Below are 23,218 nucleotides of genomic sequence, written 5' to 3' on the forward strand. Positions count from 1 at the left end.
GTTAGGTGCTGTCAGTCCAGAGGTTTTACTGATATTCAACAAACCAAAAAGTGCCAAAATTATTTGAATCAATTATTTGTTATTTATATATGTGTGCAATCTGCTGCTCATGACCTCAAACAGAAATATTGAAATCTAGGTAAATATTATAACAGTATGATGGAATTCTATTGCAATATAGATAAATAGGTCCCCTTATATTTCACTTGTGGTATGTGTTCATTCATTTTTAAACTCTGAAAGCCACAGTGGGTACTGTTGCTCCTCACATTCACAGACAGGCAGGAAAATGTGAAGCAATTTGTTTCAAGTCAGGAACAGTCCAGTCTTGGTGCTGTTGCCATGCAATCCTCTGCCCTGTGTCATCAAAATTCACATTCTCACCATTGAAGAGTGAAAAAAAAGGCAACTGGTTTCTTCAGTGGAGTCTGATGCCCACTCAGGCACCTTCCTAGACATTTACAGAGATTTTCAGTGGCATAGGGACACACTGGAAGATCAGTGAAATCTTCCTTTGGAAGCAATACTAAGTTAGTGTGGATGTCTTTCAAAGTTCTCTTCATGGTGTTTGTTTCATTCAGCACAGAAAGGTAGCAAAATTTGCTTTATTGCTTTCAGAACACCTGGCAGGGTGTGTGTGTCTGTGTGTGTTGTGTTTCAGTGCACAGTTTGATGAAATGAGATGCCTGTAAGAGCAATCTCCACGAGTGCTGGAGACTCCTTTCTCACACATTTGTTGCCAGCCCAGAGGAGTGGTTGGCTGCCCGTGCAGCAGGGGAAGTGCAGCTCCCTGAAATCAAAGCCTTTCACACCTTTCACCTCACAGCTACCCAGGAAAGGAGATCAGCGACTTCTGGCTGAATGAAGAAAGGACAAACCCTTTTGCAGGCATCCAATGAGTCTGAACTCGTGTAGAAAAGAAATTTGGCTCATTCCCTTGTAAAGGATGGCTTGAAGAGCATCCCGTAATGCTGAGGCCATGTGAGCAACAAATTTATGCAGAGTCAAAAAATGTCATTGTCCATTGCTGTTCATCTTGAGGAAACAGCAAGAAGCTGAGTCAGGGAAGGTTTAGGTTGGATATTTCCTTTCCCTCCTCCTCCCTCTCTGTTTCTGCCATCAGCTTATATAAAGCAATACTAAAAATTAACCTGACATTGTATTCAATAAAATCATTATATGTTGGTCAGGGAGGAATCAAAGCATTCTTGAATGAAAGGGTTACTTTAAACCATCCTGTCTCAGATTCAGAACCATTGGTGGAAAAACATATTTTTATAAATAGAATGAAACAGCTTATGTGTATCTGGAAAAAGAATACATTCAAAGCTCAAAAACATCAGGAAAATTGATGGTGAGGTGTTTTGGGGAAAAGAAAATGTGAAAGATTAATTTTTTTCTGCAGAAAGACTTTAAAAAGAAACTCCTAAAAAAGTTCAGGTATGTAACTACCGGACTTGAAAGAAGATCAAGAGACAAAAATTTCACAAAAATTGTTAAATGCTTTCAGGAAGTTAGCAATTATAACTGATTGGATAACTGCTATTTCAGGCTGATGTTAATTTAAAGAATCAAAACTGTTTTATTGGAAAAGGCAAAGATTTGTTGTGACTTGCTTATAAAATATAAAATCTTAATACATGTGGAATATTTTACATGAGCTATTGAAATACCTTGGATTTAAAAAATAAAATACAACAAGAAATTATTTCTAATTTTAAATTTAAATAATATTTTTTTCTGAAAAGAAACAAACAGGGTGTTCTGCAGAGTAAGTTGAATCTGCATTTGTATCAAAACTTTCATAATCTGAAAGTTTAGGTAATTTCTACTCTTAGCAGTGATTTGTGGTAGTACAGGAAAGTGAATGAAAAAGAAAACACATATTCCATCCTTCATTACTTTCTTCCACATAAGAAAATAAATATGTTTCAGAGTTATGAGACATTGTGGAAGCTACATGGATTTGGGACTGAACAATTCCCAGACAGAGCAATCCATTAAGAACTGCTGAAAGCAGACCACCTACACACTGTTTCTGACAGAGGGAAAAAGAGAGCTTTTCAGTGCTGTAACAGTTCAGAAAAAGAGAATTAGAGGCAAAAGATCTATATGACTGCAATAATTGAAGAGATATTTTTTAAAACTGTTTTTTCCTGAATTATGATTAAATGATTATGATTAGGTGATTAAATGTACAAAGCTTTGCAGATACTTCTCATGGCTTCAGTGGCTACTATGGTGCTGCTGCCAACCAGTCACGTAAAGGTTTCTGGACTGGAGAACAGACCAATGGAAAATTACTAATGAAACAACTGTTTCACCTCAGAAGCCTCTCCACAAAAAAGCAGATTAATTCAAGTTATGCCTGTGTCCAAAATGCTCCTTATAAGACCAAAAAGAAACAAAAACCTTCTTGAGAGAGATTACTGTTCCCCTCAACAAGTGCAAGATGTAATCTAAACTTCTTAGCTACAGAAGGAGAACATGAGGGATGATTTAGAAAGAAGCCAAATTTTCCCAGCTAAAATATGCTGGCAGCTTTAGCAATGACTGGCAGACCTGATGAAACAGAGATACATTGGATTTTAAGCCTGACAAGAATAAGCACAACTTGTAAACACCATCTGCAAGATGTGCAAACCATTGGTATTGCAGAATATGGCCCTGGGTCTGTACTGAAATACAATCTCTTGTTTCATTCTCATAAAAGTAGTCACTCTATATTGTTTCTGAATGCAATAAATACAGTACAAGTAAATACAGTGCCTGGAATAAATGAAAAAATTAGCATACAGCGTGACTATGGTATTTTCATGCCACTGTTTCAGACAAACAAAGCAGTTGAACTTGCAACTTGCTCAGAAAATAAATGGCAAGTTTAGGTTTGCCAAGACATGGTAACCCTTGCTAACAATACAAATGATAGACAAACTATTTTCTGTGAGGCCCTAGATTATAGTTGTTAAAATATGAGTTTGATTTAATGTTATATTCATAGTCATTGAATAAAGAGAATTTGATTCAGGTTGAGAATAAGAGAAAATGTGGTCTCAGCATGTCAGAAGTGTTTGCCAGGCCAAGCTAGAAAGTGGATTTAGCTAAGTGTTTGCATGCTAACTAATGTTCTTCCACCAAAGTTCTTGACCTTCATCTCCCAAATTTATGCCATATGCTTGCTTGTGGTTTTGAGGTCTGTCATTATACTGAATGGCTTGGCAGGGTAATTAACAGCAGCAGTTCAGAACTGTGGTTCATGATTTCAGTCCTGGTTATGTGCCCTGGTTCATGTGTCACCTTATTCTGTCAAAATAAACAGATCTTTGGCAATAGCTGTCTGCACTCTGTGGTGTGATGGATTATCCTCAGAGGGTGTTTTTCAACAGTTGGCCAATGATGTTATATCTTTAAGCATGTCTATAAGTTTAGAAGAAGATTCCACCAGTCTTGTGACATGTCAAGGACATGTCAGGTTGACATGGCTGGGACAAGAAACCCTCTGAGGCTTGGTCACAATTAATCCTCTTTGTGCATTAGATGGTTTTGTGTTTCCTTTGGGATACTCTTAGCTGTGTTTTGAGGTGTAGGCTTTCTGCTCAGTGTAGCTATTTGTATACAAATGCAGCCCCATATGTTTTTCAGCCATAATGCTGGTATGTGCTGTTGATAGATCTTGGCAGCTGAGTATACAGGTCATAGAATATGTATGTGTCTGACCTATCTCAAGAAATAGCCCATATGCAGGTGACAAAGATGTGGGTTTCGAATAAGAAAATTCAACCTACTAATTAGAATTTTGCAAAATGGATGTATCTCCAACATGTAGTTAGATATTTGTAATATACATGAGTATTATATATATATACACATATATGGGTACATATGAGGCCATTAAAAAAAGTATTTTCAAAAATGAGACCTTTGAAACACTTGCAGGGCAGGATTATTTTCACTACTATATCTCTGTTTGAGTTGGTTGCCCTGAGCACCCTGTATTTTCAATAGAGACTCAGTCAATGTGAACAGGAGTGCATGGGGCCCACCTCATCTTAAAAAGTTACCTCAGACAGGCTGGATTGGTATGGCACTAGAAATCTCTGTTTCTCTTAATTAAGTAAAAAGGGAGCCTCCAGAGATGAGCTCAGTTGTGTCTAAAATTAGACCAGAGGAATCCCAGCCACATTGCTGACTTTGCTGCAGATTGCTGACTGAAATCTTCCATACATAGTACAAATTTTAGGTCTAATTTTCTGCCATTCTGTCTCTTGAGTAGTTACTTGTTCCTGTGTAAAATGAGGTTAACTTACTACTAATTTTAAGCAGAGGTTTTAACTTCTTGTGTTCCTTTTTACTTTATTTTAAAAATCCTTGTTTGGTGCATTCAGGTCCTGAAGGACCTTTCCAAGGTGAAAGGCACTACAGAGCTGGGCCCTCTGGCTCTCATTTGGGACCTCAGCTGTGCAGTGAGTATTTAACATGCAATCAGCATTGATTCCTGACCAGACTCTTCCTCTGCCAGTCCCCAGCCAACGCTGCTACATTGGCAATGGCACAGATTACAGGGGTACAGCCAAGACAACCATTTCTGGACACAGCTGCTTGCCTTGGAATTCAGACCTGCTTTACCAGGAGCTTCATGTTGACAGCATTGGGAAAGCAGTGCAGCTTGGCCTGGGACCATTTCCTTACTGCAGGTGAGGAAAGTTCTTGTTTTTCCTGTATTTGTACATCAAGAGATAGATGTGTTGTGGAAATAAGAAGGGCCAGGGATCTCAAAGCAGGTGTTACCCCTGTCTCAGAAAAACTAGACTAACTTTAGTAATCACTCAGCCTGACAAGAGTGAAGACAAGATCTGGTAGATAGACTCAATCAATAGCTGGGTCTGCTGAGAGAAGCTCAGACACAGACTAATTTTGGAAATTCCAGGTCCATTTTTCCCCTGGGTAATGGGTTTTTGTCAAATGAGGCCATCATGAAAAACCTTTGTAATAGTTCATTAATGCTTATCCAAAAAGAGAAATCAATGGAGCAGCTAAATTGAAATGGCTAAATTTAATTTCTTATTCTTTACTTGTGAAAGACATACCATAAAGAAATATTTTCAAAAGAGAAAAGTTATTTGAAAATGAAAAATCAAAGCACTATATTTAAAAAAGGTTGAAATAGGATGTCAAATTCATTTTTTGGATTTCTTACAAAGGAAATCTCTTGCCAAAGATTTCCCAGCATTTCAATTTTGATTGCACCACATAGTGATAAACTACATTTCTGAAGTTTTCTGTTAAGCTACAATGAAAATAGCTAGTGCCATGTAGGTTTGTGCCTTCTCCTCAGTCACCTTATGTTCCCCCGTTTCTAAGGTCTCCATGAGCTCAATGGATATCCATAAATAAAGGAACTATTTCTATTTTCAGAGAACAAATGGAGATGAGCAAATGCTAAACCTGACAAACTGCAGATGATTCTCCATAAATAATAAATAAATAAATTACTGCTTGATGCCTAGGATTTTGTTTGGTTGCTTGATTATTTGTTTGTGTGTGTGTGTGGTTTTTGGTTTTTTTAGATGGAACTTAGACCAGTAGTCCAGGAAAATCAGAATGTACTGCACTTCCTAATTTGTTTGGTGATGCATGCACGTATGCTGAAAGTAGCTCTTCTCTATCTAACACAAAATAACAATAAAAAATTCCTACCCCCTCCTTTAAACCCCCCACCTTGATTTCCAGGGCTTGGTCCTCATGCAAACACTTCAGTATTTGATATATGATGTACGAGCACAGTGTGGCAATTTATCTGGCACATATTTTGTTCTTTCATAGAACTTAAGCCCTTTGATTTACATCATTTATGCCCAATATTCACTTTCAGATTTGAAATGCAGAGAACAAAATGGTGTAGGAGCTGATGTGTTCGTGTTCTGTAGAGCTGAGAAAAAAGCTTTTCACTCTTTTGTCAGCTTGTTACAATTTCTGGGGATATCTCTGCTGTACTATATAATCCTGCAGATATCTTCTTCCAATAGTCTAATTTAGAAACATTGTTGGCGGAAGATGACTCAATCTGTGTTGCTTCTTCAGTTCTGAGAATTTGAAAGTGCTCTAATCTTTTTCTGAAGAGCAATCAGATTGAAAAAGAAAAAAAATAATAGAAGAACCTTACAATAACAGATAGTGCTTGTGATAAATCCAACTGAAATTAGAATTACTGCTTATCTGGAGCTCTGAATTACCTTGTCTATTTTTCTTGGTCCAATAAAGATCCTTCTGGGTCTTCAAAGTCTTCCTGTATTCTTGGAGGTGTAAACTGGGAAGATTTCTGGTTACTTATAATGCACTGATAAAGACAGGCTGTACCACAGAGAAACCCTAATGGAATCAACCCAAAATCTGTTTAACGCCAAGATAACAAAAAAATAAACAGTTTCCATGAGTCCTTTTTCTTTTTTTCTTTTTTTTTTTTTGTGAACTTTTTAAGGAATACAATATTTTCTTGAGATAGTCTTTCACTTCCTCAGACTCTCCAGGGAATGTGAACCTGATATTTGCAAATTCATTTTTGCTAGCTTTTCTTGTTATGGATTTTCTATGATTCTACCTGTATTGGAATCTCCTCGCCTAAAAAAATAACCTAAAACAGGAATCTCTGCCATGGGATTTAGTTCTGAAAATAGCTGAGCTGATACCTGTGAAAGCACTTCAGTGTGGGCTGTAGTTAAATGCTGTGAACGTGCTCATGCATCCAAATACTTGTAGGCAAGTTTTACGGGTGTTCAGTCATGTCTGTATTTCAGGTCCCAGAGAACCTTAGTCTTGGTTAGTTTTAAGATGAAGAATTACATGGAAAGGCTGCTCGCCTTTGTAGGTAGCACTTTGTCAGCACTTTGTCAGATAAATCAAAATCTGAGAGTCTTGTCAGTCCTCTGCATGGTGCAAGAGGAAAAAGTAGAAAACCTTTGGGAAGCTTGGAACAACACTGTGGTTAATGCTTGTAATTGCCTCTTCCCCTGAATTAACTAGAAATCCAGATGATGATGATAAGCCCTGGTGTTACATCATGAAGGACAACAGTTTGTCTTGGGAGTATTGTGACATTCCATCTTGTGGTATGTAAAGCCTTTCTTAAAAATCCATGTTATGAATGAATGAATATTTATTGACACTACAACAAGGTTTCACTGTATAATTTTGAATGATCTACTGTTCCCAGGAGTGTTGAATATTTTACTGTTTCCAGTAAACAACGGGCTTCTTTTGCATTTTTTGGAGTTGTGATACAATCTGTGAGTCTTGTCCTGAAATAGCAGCAGTGTCATACTACTGTTTTGGTCACAATCATGCCAATATCCCCAAATTTTCTGCTAGAATGTGCAAGGTGCCAGAAATGACTGATGCTTTGGCAAAAATTGTCATCACCCTGGGAATTACAGGCCCAGAAAAGGAGTGGGTCTCTGTGAGCAATGAGAGCTCTACATCCTGAAGATGTATGATACATGATGTTTAATTCAAAAGCATAAAGATTCTGGTAGTCTGATGCCATATCCCTTTTTATATCAGCAAGCCGGGAAAGGAGGCCACCAGTTCCAGACAAAGTAGATAGTTCTGCAAGTACTAAAAGACCATGTGGAAGAAGACATAAAAAAAGAAGTTTTGTGAGACCTAGGATTGTTGGGGGATCTTCATCTCTGCCTGGATCTCACCCCTGGACAGCAGCCATATATATTGGAGACAGTTTCTGTGGTGGAAGCCTGGTTCAGACCTGCTGGGTTGTGTCAGCAGCACACTGCTTTGCTAACAGGTAAATTCACCCCTTAGTGTGACAGTGGGTCCTCACAACAAACCTGAATTGAAAGAGAAGGAAGATGAGATTATAAAAGACCAATGTGTCAAAAGGAATTTCTGTCAATTTGAATACTCTTCATGACTTAGAAAATGGCTTGGACTACTATAAGCTCATAAACCCATATCAAAGGTCTAAACACTCTGACTAAAGGAACGAGGTGGGGTGAAGCAGCACATAGAATGGAGCATCACCTGTGCAAGAATCTGCAGGGGAATAGAAGTATTCATCTTCTTCTTGGTTACCTTTTTGAATGTTTATGCCTGTTTTGAGATATAACAGAGATGACTATGCTCACTGCTGTGTTTTGTTCAGAAAGGCTGAGACAGCCAAGCAATGATTTATTGGAGACGATAAATTACTGTTGGTTGACACAAATAGAGTGGGCTGAGCTTTACAAAAAGCCACATGGAAGAACTAAACTGTCAAACTTCTGAAGCTGATTTTCTTGAGAGATTTTTTTTCCTCCTGTGGGACACTGGAGAAAATATTGATTTTAGGATGCTTTTACTTTATTCTAAATACTTAATTTTCTACAAATGTTCAACACTTTCCCTGATTTCAGTTTGATCACATTGAAGGGAAAAATATTACATCATTTGATACCCATTGTTCCTTTGCATAGTAAAGAAGCCAAGAGAAACAGAAAACCTTTTGCCAGAATATAGACACTGATAGCTTGTAGAGCTAATAATACCACTGTGAATGCTGTACTGAAGCATTTGGAGCCCAAGCCACAATGCATTTGTTTTTCAAATGTTGTGAAATAGCTACTAACTTTGGCAGCTGTTCAGGACATTTCCACCCACTTCCAGCTGGTCGTTTGGTATGTACAGATTTTCTATAATTACTGCATTGTAATTTGCACTCTTCTGTTTGTTTAGTACCTCTGGTAGTCACAATTCCAACTGTTTTCCACTAGGAGACAATAGATACCTGTGCAGCTCAATTATTTCTTTTTTCTTTTCTGCAACACCTCTTGTTTTATTTCTTTTCCTGAATGAACCATCTGTAAGTCATAGTAGAACCATTCAGAGCTTCTAAAATTATTCTAAATGCTGTTCCAGAAAGTGAACTTGCACTGTTTTACAAAAATTTGATCTTCAAGGAGGTTGATTTACTGCTGAAAAAATACTGAGAAAATCATGGTCTTACATATTGGTCTTCTTGTATTCCAGTAATACAGAATATACTACATTTTGTTTGCCCTTTCTTTTATTAACCTTAAGCATAGCTGTAGCAGGGTTGCTGCTGTCTCTGCATTACAATTGTTCAGAATCTCTTTCCTCTGAGTCCATGGCTGCTGGCCATTGCTGTGCACTCAGTACTGGGGGAGGTTCTGTGGTGCTTTTGTACCTGATGGGCACAGAAATGAAACGAGGGAAACTGCAGTGATCCAAACCACTCTGCCTCTGTGCATGATGTGTGATGCCAGATATTTTCTTCTCCTGCACTGGATAACAGAACATAGGAGGGCTCCAATGTTGAAGACACTTGCTAACTAAATTTATTGTAGACGTACGCAGATCGAATTGGTTTTAGAAAAAGAGTGAAATGTGAATTCTGTTGCTTTCAAAGCTAGAGAATATATTGCCTTTCCTAAACACTTCCTGATTATTCCCAAATGTCCCATACTTCCCTTGCTGTATTCATTAGTTTTCTTTCCTAGGACATTGGATATCAGAGGACTGTGGTCTTCTTAAAGTAAAAAACTGATAGTTGGAAAAGATGGTGTGAATTGCATATACTGTGTTCTACCCTGGATGTGAAGTTTCTGATTAAATCCATGTGCTTTTGGGACTTCATCAGGTTGCTTTTGATTCTGGACAAAAGATCTAACACAGATAAGCAAATCTAAGCACTGGTGATATCTTTTAGGTGGAAGCTTACCAGATGTTCCTGAATGGTCAGTGTGCCAGCACCTTTAAATTTTGGCCCATGCCTGTAATTTTTTTCAGGAGATTGGCTTCCCAGAGAAATGAGATATCCACCACTGACTCATATTTTGATCCTTCAATTTTTTCTGAGCAGTTTTTGTAACCATTGACAAAGTCGAGTTTAAGTTGACTCAGTTAAATCTCTAGAAGAGATGTTTGCATCCCCCAAAGATGCTTGTTAGCCAAACAGCAGCTGGGCAGCAGTGCCTGTGCTGTCCTTTTCCTTCTTTCAAGAAACAGCAGCCTTAAATTAGGCTAATCAGGAGCCACAGAGCCAGGGTCTCACTGTAACATCTTTTTCCCTGCCCTCTGTAGGCAGGAAGCCGATAAAGGCATTATTGGGTATAAGGCATAAAGGGAAACAGATAAAGGCATTATGAGAGGGTAAACAATGGACATGGTGGGAGGCTGAGGTTATAATAGTTCACAGGATATCCAGCCACTGGAAAATCAGCTGCATTTGTCCTGCTAATCACAGAACTGCTTGTCTCTCTTTTTGTATTACAGTCCACTAAAATCCACTATTAGAGTAGTTCTGGGTCAACAAATATTTAATAAAACGACTGATGTAACACAGACATTTGAAATAGAGAAATACATCTTGCATCCTCAGTATTCCGTGTTCAATCCTACTGATCATGATATTGGTGAGTATTTTTGTTCAGACAGTTTTATTTTCCATTTATTCAACCTAGTTTCAAGTTTAGATGGTCTGTTAAAAACTGCCTTTGGTGTGGAAAAATCATAGATACTAGCAGAGGCTTTTGAATGCAGAGGGTGCTTAGTTCTACCAGAGTTATAACAGCATCTGAAAGCTAGACAAATTCAGATGAAAAATAAATTGCAAATTTTAAATAATTATGATAATTGGCCTTTGGAGCAATTTACCAAAATGTGTGGCAGATTCATCATCACTTCAAGTCTTTGTGAGATTAGGCATTTTTTTCAACTGAACCAGAAGCTGTAGGCTTGATGCTGGAATTACTTGGTAAAATTCTATTGTCTGTATTGTATAAAGGATCTGACTAGATGAATGTAATAACCCCACCTGCTCTGAAAATCTGTGGTACTAAGAACCATTTTTTACACTGAGATAGATTTAAAAATCAGCTGTCTTATCAGTCAGAAGTTAAATGCCCTTCTGATTGACCTTATAATGTTAGTCAGAATGACAATGGAGCAGCAACTTATTTCTTATTTTCTGATCTGCTCTTGTGAAAATTGTCATGTCACCCCAGGGCATCAAGCTGTGTGAACACTTTGTCTGTGAGACTGTGTAATAGCCTGACATTAGGAACATTTTAGGTCAGGCATGTACTGGCTTTTTTTGCTCCCAGATGGTGAGAATTTTCTCCTCTATAGCAAAGAGCATTCAAGCTCTGTGTTGGTGGGAGCTCTGTCACAGTGTACAAGGAGACAAACTAGATTTGAGGCATTACTCTGTTCTGAAATATCCTGGTGAAAAACACCCATGACACTTTGAGATCTCATAGCTTTTTTAAATTACTCTGAAATTAGGTAGGCATGCTTCACCAGTTTGCTATGTCCAAATCTAGGGAGAGTTGAACATGGAGCACCTAAGACAAGCCCAATTGCAAAAATAAACAAGAAGGCAGAAAGTGCGTTGCAGGGGGAAGATGCAGGTGCTTGTTCTGTCCAGTCAGTCATTTCTACTGCTGCAACAGAAGAGTTATGCCCTCCTGAAAATACTTTTCTAAAGGAAACAACTACCACATGAGTGTTTGCTGGGAAATTTGAGGTATTCAGAAGCAGGAAGAGTTAGTGGGGAGAAGGAGCAAGGTGAGGAAGAGCAGGCTGCTGAGTGTGGGAGCAAGGTTTGTGCAGGTTTCTCAGGCTGTGAGATACTGCTTCTATGTTCCACTAAGGCCAAAAGCTGTAGCTAGTAGAGAATAAGATTATCCAGTGAGGTCACTTGCTTTCCAGACAGCTGTGCTCACAAAACTTTGAGCTTCCAAAAGGGCTGATGAGAAGGTTTAATAGGTGTGTCCACATTACCTCAGCCTGTTCTCTTTGAGTGGTGTGACCAAGCCAACATGCTGCCCTTGTTCCACCCAGTACAAAGCCCGCTTTGCTGCTTTACAGCCAAATAAAAAAGATTTTGTCAATTTTTGAAATCTTTCAGTATCAATCTCATGATGCTGCACAGCTATGTATTTACGCTGTTTTCAGCTCCATGACTGGTTAGTAAAGATTGTGTAGGTTATATAATACTTTGTAGCTTCAAGAAGCTTGCTTTTGAAATGTCCTGAGGTCTTTTTCCTTGATTTTAAAGATCTTGAATTTTGCTGAACTCAGTGTTAACAGGACACGAAATACTCCAGCTCTTGGAGTAATTAATTTTTTAATGGAATTGGAATTAGGCCAGTGGCCAGGCTTTCAGAAGCAGTGAGTATTTGCACATCCCACTAATTTCAGCTGAAAGTTGGGGATATGTCACTGTTATTTAACTATAAGGTGGGAGGAGACACATGTATTTTCTATCTTCCTCCTTCTCTACAGAGGCAGTGAAGCAAAATCTGCTCAGTGAGCATAGCATAAAATAAATATTCCCACAAGGGGAGTAGCTGAATGTTTCAGCCTTCAATTTGCTGTGATTTCAGGTGCTGTTGAGATGAGTCTGTCTGTCTTTGATTGAAATATCTTAATTAAGAGAGGCTTAGGGGATAATTAAATTTGTATCTGAGACCCATTACTGCCAATCCCATTAAAGAAAGGGAACAGTCACTTTCTTCCTCCTGTATTTTCTGTTCTGCAGCTTTGATTAAGCTGAAGAAGAACGGCCAACGTTGTGCTGTCAAGTCCCAGTTTGTTCAGCCCATCTGCCTGCCCGAAAGTGACACTGCTTTCTCTGACCAGCTGAAATGTCAGATTTCTGGATGGGGACACAAGCATGAGAGTGAGTAAAATGAGAGCTGATGTCTGTAGAAAAAAAAAAAGATGACAATAAAAACCATAACACTCAGGTATACATCATACAACTGAGAGTTTGGTAAAATGTTTTGCAAGCGATTTCTGGTGGGATTCCTTTTATCTACCTTTGGAGTTTACAACTTTTACATCTGAAATAGTCATCCTGGACTTCCTTTATAATCTTTGGAATTTGGAGTGTGGTTCCCTTGACCAAATGTTTGCACCAATTTCAGGATGGAATGAGCTATGAGCTAGCTAGACCTCAGTGGACTGGCAGGGGGGAAAGTAGCTTGTTGGAGCACCAACACCTGGAATTTTAGTAAAGTTAATCCTTCCCCTGATTTCTCCAGGTAGAGACTTTTAACTTCACCATCAAGAAACTTTGAAAATGTCGATAGGAGAAGGCTAGACAGACTTTGGGCTAAGAAATGCTTACACCTAGCTTGAGAAAGGTGGAAAAAAAATCACCTCATCCTTTCTGAGGAGGAATTTCAGGATTATGAGGCAGGACCATGCTGCTTCAATGTTGAGATAGCAAAGACCTATGTAGGTAGATGAGAAGGATGGAGGAGTACCTGCCACATTTTGGTGACAGATATAGTATGAACAAATATCCCAGTCTAAATGTGTAGTCTAAAGACAAAAATAAGTAACACAGCCTTTGAAAAATGGATGATTTATTATCACATCTGGAAAGAGGTGAGGACAGAAGTGCTGGGGTACTGTTTCTGAGTCTCTAGAAAATGAGAGAAGCCAAATGGCTGGATATTTCAATATTGTTATTCTAGGGAGTCTGACTGGAGGATCAGAAAGCGATCACTATAAAAATTATTTTATTTAAAAGATATCCATAACATGAATATTACTGAGAGGTGTTAAATGTGTTTATTATGTGTTAAAAATGTTGTATTGTGCCTTGTGTTTTCCTGTTATGCCCTTGACATTCTATAAAAATGACTTACTTTTCCTCTCTGGGAATTTTTTAAAGATATATCTGGTTATTCACACGTCCTGCAAGAAACACTGGTTCCATTTATTCCAGAGGAGAAGTGCAGAAGTCCTGAAATTTATGGAACAGAACTCACAGAAAATATGTTCTGTGCTGGCTACCTCGATAGCAAATCTGATGCTTGTCAGGTAATGCTGGGTGTCCTCTCTAGGCAGGTGATGGAAATGTATTTTGGTCAGAAATGCTGCAGTGTTAAAATTCATACATTTGATTTTATAGTGATCCTAAAGAAAAGAATGTTCCTAAAGAAAAGAACCTTATGTGACTTCCTCCATCTTCATTTTTTACCATGTTCAATGTCAATTAAGCTCTACAGAAGGGCTCCAGGGTATTATATTCCTCCTACCTTCACATAAGGCAGTGGCTGTGCACTGGAGGGTGTGTTGCTCTAGCTGCAGGTGGTGGCAATGGATTTCTGCCCAGCTGGCAGCGTTGTGCTGGTGGGAAAACCATCATGAACCTGTGTGGGGACAAATCCCAGAGCTGCTGCCTCTTGTCTGAGGGAAAATAAGGACACCTGGGTAGGAGGTGAGGAGCAGTGGTGAGGCTTGGAGGAGGGAGCTGAGATTTCTATAGTGGATGTCACTGAATGGTGTAGAATGTCAGTCAATTGGAAACTGTGTTATGTAACCTCAGTCTTTCATGGAATGACCTCATGCTCTCGCTGCTTTCAGTTATGTCACACCTTGGCTCTGAATAAGGATGCAGAATTGTTGTGGTGATAGATGAGACTTCTTAAAATGAAGAATCAGATTATTCCTTACATAAAACTTCAGATTGCATCTACAGTTCATTTTGAAGGAGGAGGGTTTTGCTCTATTAACATAAATTTGTGAAAAGGCAGCACATAGCTAATAGCTGGCAGTGTAAGTAGAGGAAAGAACAACATGTATGCTGTGTGCTGAAAGTCTCATAGAGGTCATAAAAATATCCAAAGAAAGGTGCCAGGAGTGAAATGGCAGCAGCCAGCAGTGGCTCAAGGCCAGGGCTGAGACTGAGGCTGCAAGGGTTGACATGAGCCAGAGAGATTGAAACCACCCTGCCTGCCCAGCTCCCCTTGCCTTTCCCAGCAAGTGCAAATACAGGAGACAGCAGCTCAGCTGATTCTCTCTCCCTGCCCTGGAAAAACAGAAATTGGAAATGAGCAGGAGAAAATAAAATGGAGGGAAGGAGAAAGGAGTTGCATAAATACAAGTGGTCTGGAAAGAACTACGAAGTCTGAGAAACAGCGATTTAGAGTCAGAGATGTTGCTGAAGAACAGTGCTCATGACATTAAATCATTATTAGTGAATCAATAATTAATTTTTCCCAACTGTCAGACTTGTAGTGGGGTCTGAGGAGAAATAATGTAGACATCTTAATGTAACAACAGATGTAGCTGACCTCTGGGTTTTCTTAATGTACACTTAGGATATTAACTTGTAAACTATCCGTTATAAAAATATTCCAAGACCAAGAAACTTCAAAGAGACAATGTGTTTTCCTTGATTATTTTAAAAAGATTTTCTTGGAAACTGTTTTTCATTTAAGTAGTGCACTGATGCCAAAATTGCAATCAGACTAATTGTGAAAAATACACAAACAAGCAAGGCTTCATCTGATGTCCCTCACTTAATAAAGAAATATTCAGTATAAAGGCAACACAATTTTCCTATGTATTTTGCTCTCAAGGAATTTTCTTTGGAGACAGAAAAAAATATATATCTTCTTGGTCACAATTAAAGGGATGGCTGCTTTCGGCAGTACCATTTACTAAGTCACATTTTTAATTTCTAACATTTGAATTTCTCTAGAAAGTCAATCTAAGAGTAACAGTAATAATAATAATAATAATAATAATAATAATAATAATAATAATAACCCCTGTTCTGAATGTTTTCAAGGTTTAAAATAAGTAGAAATGTTCAAAATTAACCCTTGCTGTAGTGTAGTTGGGGCTGCTTTTCAGTTTATGGTTTAATGACAAGGTAGCAAACCTACTCAGTAGCAAATTCAAACACATGCAAAACCCCATATGCCACAGAAAATTACAGCAACCCACGGTCACAAAGTGTGGCTGTATGCAACACCTTTCTTTGAAAACTCTCACATTCTCTGAAAGTTGCAATAAACTGCATTGAGAAACTCTCCAAATGCACCCATGTAACCCCTCCATGCAGTGCTGATATTATAACACAGTGCCAAGCCTCAAAGGCTTGTTCACTTCCATTGAAAATGATCTAAATCAACCATGCTTTTCAGTAGGTGTCTGAATCTAAAAATTTAATATTTTTTTTAAATTTGATATTTGGATACTTTTGTTTAATAGGTAATTTTAAAAATCCACCATTATATTCGAGTTGTGACTAAAAGCGCTTTTTTAATTTTCACTTTAAATCTCATGTGCAAACATTCCTATTTTATGATTTTCTAAAACTGATCATTTGACTGCTTTCTATCAAGTTAGATAACCTTTCCTTACTTTTGATGCAGGGAGATTCTGGTGGACCTCTGGCTTGTGAGGAAGATGACATCTCTTACCTCTATGGAATTATCAGCTGGGGAGATGGCTGTGGCAGAGTCAACAAACCTGGAGTATACACAAAAGTGACAAACTATGTAAAGTGGATTAATGAGAAAATAGCCCCCCGAAAAACTAGTTGAACAGTTAAATAAACTAACATTTGAAGCAGGGTTCAGGAGTATTTTGGTTTTATTAAAGTGGCATAAATATTTTATTATAAGCTGGCATGAAAACTGTCATGGTAATTCTTAGCAGTTCCAAGCCAGATCACCAAAAGCAGGCCTGCTCCATCTGATGCCAGCAGCCTTGATCTAGCATTCTAGGGCTGTGGATTGCTCAACACACATGGCTGCCTTTATTTGTCTTAACTAAAAATTCCAAACATATTGAGACAGTGCACAAAAATCTACAACTCTCTGTCTGCTTGGTGGATTATATAAAACCCGATTTGATGTGTTTTGTAGTTTCTGGTGGCGCTGTCATCCCCCAAACCAACCTGCAACAATATTGTCCTTGTATTCTCAGATGAAATAAAAAAAATAAACAGGAGAATCAAAAATGAAATTCCCTCTCCCTGAGAAATGATCTCTTAAAGCTCAGAGCAAGAGACACCAAGAGAGCAATGTAGGTAAAGCTGCTCCTCAGCTAACTGCAACAACAGTTCTGGGGAAAGAAACCAGAGGGTTTAGGTTTTGTTTCAATCAAACACGTAAGCATAATTTTATATAAACAAATTTCTATGTTCCACTGACGTAAAATCAGGAACGTGCCTCAGAGCTCTGCTGAATCTGATGTGCAATTTTCCAGCAAGGTTAATGCAACACCTCCTGAGAGCTCAAAGTCTTTCACTGAAAAATGCTGGAGGTTGGAGCAGCTGATTTAGGTTGATACAGCCAGGACCTTTTGTAGACTGTGATCTGCTTCTTGCCCTGAGGATATCAATGGAAATACTTCACCTGGATGATAAATCCCTAAACGTTTTTTTAATTTGACAGTGTTTTGAAGATTTCTTAGGTTTTGTACTAACAAATTGTTCAACTATTTAGATAATTCAGAAAGGACGTTTGCAACAGATTTTTCACCTGGATGGCTGGGGTGCAACTTGACATTTTTCTTAGGGATTTGGTGATATCATAAACCATAGGCTTTTCTGTCATGGTCTATGGAATTTTTATGGGAACAATCAAAGCAATTATTGCAATATACGGCTGCTTAGAGGCAGTGGACTCAGCTGTATTAGCAAGAACAGGCAGAAAATGATTCAGTAGAAAAAGTCTGACAAAGAATGGAAAATTCTTTTTTTTTTCCTATTACAGGGAACCTTTAGCCATGTCAGATGTGTACATTTAATGTGTACATTTAAGTGTTGATGTGAAATGTATTTCTTCCCTGGCAGTGAACATTTATGAACTCTCTTAGGTTTTTCAGGAAAAGTTGTTTTTTAAAGCAATAGAATTTTAAGGCGGTGCCTAGATATTCAGATGTGTGTTTTGTTTTATAGTATTTGCAGTGGCCTCATGGGTTTCATAGTAGTAGTGAATGTTATCTGCAGAGACTTTTAAAGTAAAAATAACCAAAACCTGCATCTATGTAAGTACAAACATACAACAATGCTAATCTAGATAAGTGATATAAACTGTTTAATAAAAACATTTACCCTCTGTTTCTTGAACTTAGTCTGTTATGTATAAAGTTACAGTAAGATCTTTGAATTCCTCTGTAGGTTGTTCTACAGGTTGAGAGTTGGTAGAAAGATGAAATAACACTTTGTGCTGGAAGGCATCCAAAAATCTCTCTGTAAGGGTCAATTTCAGCTGGTGGTGCTCCCAGGTTAATGCAAGCATCATAGACATTTCCAGTAGGCAGATGTAAGCACCTGGATATGTTTTTCACTATTGATACTGTGAGTCCCAAGATTAAAGTCTTTAGTTTGTGTTTCTGAGGTACTAAACACTAGCTTGAAAGACTGATACCCACCTCTGGGATCTTGATTTCAAAATAAGCTGAAGACTCTTGTTGTGTGGCTCTGCCTCCCTGGCCATTTGCAGTATGAGTGTGGCTTGCTTAATGCCCTAAAATGAATGTGACCATGTGAGGTACAGGTCTAACTGTACCTGCTGAGGACTGATGCAGGTACTCATCAGCAGGAAGGAACTATTTGCTCTTCTTTGGAAGGGTTTCAAAATGAACAGGTTCCCACTCAAAGATGAAGCCATTCCGAATGTCCGTATCTGTACTGTGACTTCAGTTTCACTTTGAAATTAATATCTATCCACACTGTGCAGTTTTCATCCTGCAGTTTCATGCTGTATATACTCTCTTGGTCTTCTCTTGCAGTAAAGAAGGTGGCTGTTTGATAGGAAAGGTGTTAGATTTGTGTTTCTGACAATTTGTGTGGAGTTTTTTTAGCTGTCCTGTTTTCAAAATCTATGCTAAACATCAGTACAAACAATAACACACTTTAAAAAATATATATATTGAATGGTCTGTCTTCTGCCCTCAAAAGTCTAAATGACAGATCTCCAGCTGATACTAATTTGAATACTTTGACTGCATTAAAATTATTTTGTGGCTTTCAAAGCCTGTTTATCCACTGTGACTGCATTTGGCTTGGTGGAAATAAATGAAAATCATTTGAGCATCAGCTGTGAGGTGACTAGCACTGCATCAGAAGCACAGAGTAGGGGTGGCAAGGACATGTCCAGTCCTCTCACACCTTGACATCAGTCACATTTCTATTCCAGCATCTGCCTCCTGCCTTTCTGTTGAGCATTACCCCATGGAAACCAATTCTCCATGATTTTCACACCCTTTAAGTGTTTATTTCTTTGGTTAAAATGAAAACCAAAGTAAAATGTACTAGTGAAATTTTAGCTGATATTTTTCCTAATGCTATATTGAAATTGAATTAGAATGCAAAGCCAGTTGAACAAACACTTCCCTAATTCATTATGAAACACACTCAAAAGATGGTTTTATTAAATTGTATGTTATTCCATGCAAACTGACTGATTTAAAAGGAAGAAATAAATGCAAACATCTAAAACCCCCTTTCTATTATGCTGCTGAAAGAAAAATGTGCTGTAGTGCTGTTCAAAAAAAGCTGAAGAACTAATTACCATCAAATAAGATGCAGCACGAGTATTTTTGGAATAATGGACTCTAATTAGTCCATTGCTGGTGGAAATAAATCTGAGGACATCATTAACACATCTTATTCTATTAATTGTAGCTGTTTCGGGTTTGGTGTAAGCGGGTTGTTATCTCGTGACAGTTACATTGCAAAGAGGAAAAAAAAAAAGTGAGAAGAGTATTTTTATCTGGGGTAGTTGGCAGTGTCTTCTGGGAGCCAAGGAGAGCTGTAATTATACTTTTGAAAAGTGAAAATTGGTCATTATAAGGAAGGTGCGGGAAAGACGCGTTTTGGCCGGCCAGAGGCGGACCCGCTCCAAACAGTGAATCCGCTGCGGGCTTTGCGGCCGCCCGGGCGCGGGGCAGCCCCTGCGGTCAGCGCCAAAGTCCGGAGCCGGATCGCGGCGGGGGTCGCACCCGGAGCGGGTCCGTGGCGCTCCGGGTGCCCCAGCCCGCGCTTCGCGCTCTGAAACCCTGGGAAAAAAAAAAAAAAAAAAAAAAAGAATTAAAATCAAAGACCCCGGGTCTTTGACCCCCACCCAACCCAGAAGTAAAACACGTGAACAAAGAATCACTGAGCCGGTCCGCAGACCCCCTTTTCCCCGGCGCAGGTCGGGGGCCGGGCAGTGCCGCCTGGCCGCCCGCCCGCCCTCGCGGGGCCCTCACGAAGCTATTTTGGAAGTGACCCCTCGGGCGGCCGGAGCGCGGGGCGGGCGCAGCGAGCCGGCGCAGCTGTCCGGAATCATGACTGAAGATGACGGATTCCGTGGTGGTGGAGGGTCACGTCAAGTTGAGAGACGGAAAAAAGGTCCCCGCTCTCGGCACCCCTTCGGCCCGCGGGGGTCCCCGACCGCCGCCCCCCTGCCCGGCGGGGAGAGAGCCCGCTCTCCCCTGCCCGGCCCCGGCTAACCCTGTCCCTTTGCTCTCGTTGCAGTGGAAGAACAGGTGGCTGGTGCTGCGCAAGCCCTCCCCGGTGGCAGGTAAGAGGGGCCCGCGGTGGGATCGGGGCTCGGGGCCCCGGAGCTTGCCCGGCTCCCCGGGGCGAGTGCCCGCACAGCCCTCGGCGGGGCCAGCCCGCAGCTGCGCTGCCCGGGAGCCGCGTCTGGCCTCGGGGCGAGCTCCTGCACCACTAAAAACTACGGGAAAAGTGACTTTCCGAAGCACAGCCACTGAATTTGGTGCCCGTTCAAAACCCGCTTTTTTCCCCCCCTAATTTTTCTAGGGGGTGGGAGATGTAACTTATTTCCTTAGGGTGATTGCTGGTGTAAAAAAAAAAAAAATAAGCTGACATTGTAAGCTCAGTAGTTATTTTTGATCAGTGTTTTGACAGAAAAATATCACTTCGATTTAAAAATAAAATGACATTTTGAATTAAGGAAGAAAAAAAAAAGATCGTTTCCATGCTTCTGAAGGGGAAATTGAAAACGTTACACAGCTGATGTTTTACTGCTGCAGAGGGAAAAGTAGGCTTCAGGTTTGCCCATCTATTCCCAACAGGGAAAACATTCCGGCCCAAATGTTCATCTTTGCAGGGCTAAATGTTGCCTACGCTTAGAAAAGGTGAATCTGCATTATGGCAGCCTTTCTTGGCTCTTGCTAGAAAGACTGAAGGCTTCTTAATAATTCTTCGTTGCCTGAGTTGTTACAGTAATATTTGATTGTTTTAAATAACTGTATCTCATGTAAATCTGTGAAACCTCCCTGTGTGAAAGGGCATCTGTTGGTTGCAGAGCTAATATAGAGACCTGTGAATATGGGCCTGAGTTTCTAACTTGAGTAAGCCAGCTTTGAAGGGGGTAGATGGTGGAGCCTGAGGTAATGCAGCTTATTCCTGAAAAATACTATTTTTATTCTAGCTAAATTAGCCAGGTTTACTAAAAAACCCCTGGTGATTTGCTTTTCTTGGCGTGTAAACCATAGCCGTTTTATAATACACAACTTCTGTGTAATACACAGAGTTCTGTGCAATACACAACTGTATTGCAGAATGTTTAAATATCGCGGTTGCAGCTGTTTTTGCTAACAGGTGCACAAAGACAATTAGGGATCCGTACAAAGCTCTGCATTAGTTAGCAGACAGTTCAGTCTTTCAGTCATCTTTCATCTCTGTGGATGCAGATTTTGCCAATCCCTTGCTCAGCTGAGAGCTGGAGGGCACCTCAGCGGGGCTGGGAGCACCACCCCCAGTATTTATAAAACGGCCCTTTGGGGGTCTTTGTCTTTTGTGGTTTGTAGCTCAGCTTAAGCTGTGGATATTGCAGTTTTGATGTTGACCATTAATTTCATCTACATCTGAGTGCTGTGTGATAGGAAAAGAATGTGGGGGAAAGAGCACTGCTTTTGTCATAAATGCTAAAGGTGGGAGAAGTCACTGCCATTTTCTTATGGGTTTACTTGTGAAATGCTTGCTCTCCCCATGGGGCTATGGCACTTGAACTGGTTTCTTCGATTGCATAGTTACTGTGTAATAAACACCTCTGGGAAAGGGTCAATAACAACTGGTGACATAAGCAAACACTAGAAAATAAATAAAAGAAGGTGTGGCACATAATGATTTTTAGCCACGGCTGCTGTGTAGCATTTAACTGGGAAACCTGAGCCGACAGGAGCAATCTCAAAGTGAAGTCTGCTTGCCATTTAGTGGCTGGGTAATCTGTGAGCTACTGTAAGAATTTCATTTGTGGTTCAGTGTGTTCTAATGAAAATACAGACAACAATAACCTCTTGGTCTTTAGAGTCTGTAATGTGAACAGCTATCCTAGCATAGCTCCTAATGCTCAGAATTAATGAGTCAGTCCCTGCCAGATTCAGGAGAGGATCTGAAATGCCACTGGACTTTGAATAAAATAGGGAAGGTTTATTAATGGCCTCCTTATTTCTGAGCCTGCAGATTACCCTTGAAACGCACCTTCAGTATTTGCTTCCTGAAAACAAGGTCTATAAACTACCTGGGGTGGGTTGGGAAAAGAAATCAGAGTTTTACATTGACTTGATCGAGCTGATCCTGCAGTTGTCTAAAGCTCCTTTGTATTGCAGCAGAGTGTTGAGAAGTTTGTTATGGGCTGTGCTCTGCATCATCATCTCTGACAGTTTTGCTCCTTTTAGACTGTTTGCTCATGCTGGTGTACAAGGATAAATCTGAACGAGCAAAAGGGCATAAGGAGAGGAACAGCATGACCTTAGAAGACATCTGTGGCTTGGATCCTGGGCTCTCCTATGAGGGCCTGAATCACACGCTCGCAATCATCTGTCTCTCCCAAGTTGTGATGCTGGGATTTGAGAACAAGGAAACAATGTACGCGTGGGATGTACGGATACGCTACAGTTTGGGGGAAGGTAACTTTTGTCTTCAAATTTTATTTTTTTTTTTCTTCCCACGGGGTAAAAAAACCAAAGAAAAGTGAAACTAAAATGCGAATAAAACAGTACAGTTCAGGACAAGATTGTCACTCATTTGAGAGTGGAGAAACCATTCTCCCCCTTAGATGTTAAAGTAGGTATCCCTTACAAGAGGTTTTGACTGCAGTACCACCCAGTACTGATGGATAGCTGTGACAGATCTTAACTTGGGGTTTTCGTTTTGACACTGATGGTTTGTAGCTTTGAAACAAAGTGATCAAACTTCTACTTCTGGTCCTACAACTGACTCAGGGATTCTGGCAAAAGGACTCAGAAGGAGCCTGAATTAAGAGATGCAAAGTCCTGAGTAGAACTTTGCCAGTTCATGCCCAGTTTGCTGAGCTGCCTACTGGGTGTTGCATTGGTAATTCTCATTGCTACTAGTGAGCCATTTCAGAAAGAGACTTTTTGCCATAAAGAGTGTCATCAGACACATTCTTTCCAGCTAACTTCACCTTTCTCCATC

At 39.7% G+C, this 23,218-nt stretch overlaps 2 protein-coding genes across 4 annotated transcripts in view; both read left to right on the forward strand.

Annotated features, from left to right (window-relative positions):
* The window catches only part of HGFAC (HGF activator), a 39,274-nt gene extending 22,883 nt beyond the window's left edge, over nt 1-16,391 (forward strand). For both annotated transcript variants that reach the window (XM_088163068.1, XM_014895286.2), the window contains 7 exons: nt 4,520-4,694; nt 7,021-7,106; nt 7,558-7,798; nt 10,285-10,424; nt 12,554-12,694; nt 13,697-13,845; nt 16,191-16,391. In XM_088163068.1, the coding sequence (XP_088019194.1) occupies nt 4,520-4,694; nt 7,021-7,106; nt 7,558-7,798; nt 10,285-10,424; nt 12,554-12,694; nt 13,697-13,845; nt 16,191-16,361 (1,103 nt within the window). In that variant the 3' untranslated portion in view covers nt 16,362-16,391. The remainder of the gene's footprint in view (nt 1-4,519; nt 4,695-7,020; nt 7,107-7,557; nt 7,799-10,284; nt 10,425-12,553; nt 12,695-13,696; nt 13,846-16,190) is intronic.
* Nucleotides 16,392-20,040: 3,649 nt separating this feature from the next.
* The window catches only part of DOK7 (docking protein 7), a 58,416-nt gene continuing 55,238 nt past the window's right edge, over nt 20,041-23,218 (forward strand). Inside the window, exons 1-3 of one of the 2 annotated variants that reach the window (XM_088163069.1) lie at nt 20,041-20,161; nt 20,288-20,333; nt 22,444-22,689. In XM_088163069.1, the coding sequence (XP_088019195.1) occupies nt 20,108-20,161; nt 20,288-20,333; nt 22,444-22,689 (346 nt within the window). In that variant the 5' untranslated portion in view covers nt 20,041-20,107. The remainder of the gene's footprint in view (nt 20,162-20,287; nt 20,334-22,443; nt 22,690-23,218) is intronic. The other variant, XM_014895287.2, reaches the window with a different exon arrangement.

This window comes from Sturnus vulgaris, chromosome 4, assembly GCF_052056855.1.
Source record: "Sturnus vulgaris isolate bStuVul1 chromosome 4, bStuVul1.hap1, whole genome shotgun sequence".
NCBI lineage: Eukaryota > Metazoa > Chordata > Aves > Passeriformes > Sturnidae > Sturnus > Sturnus vulgaris.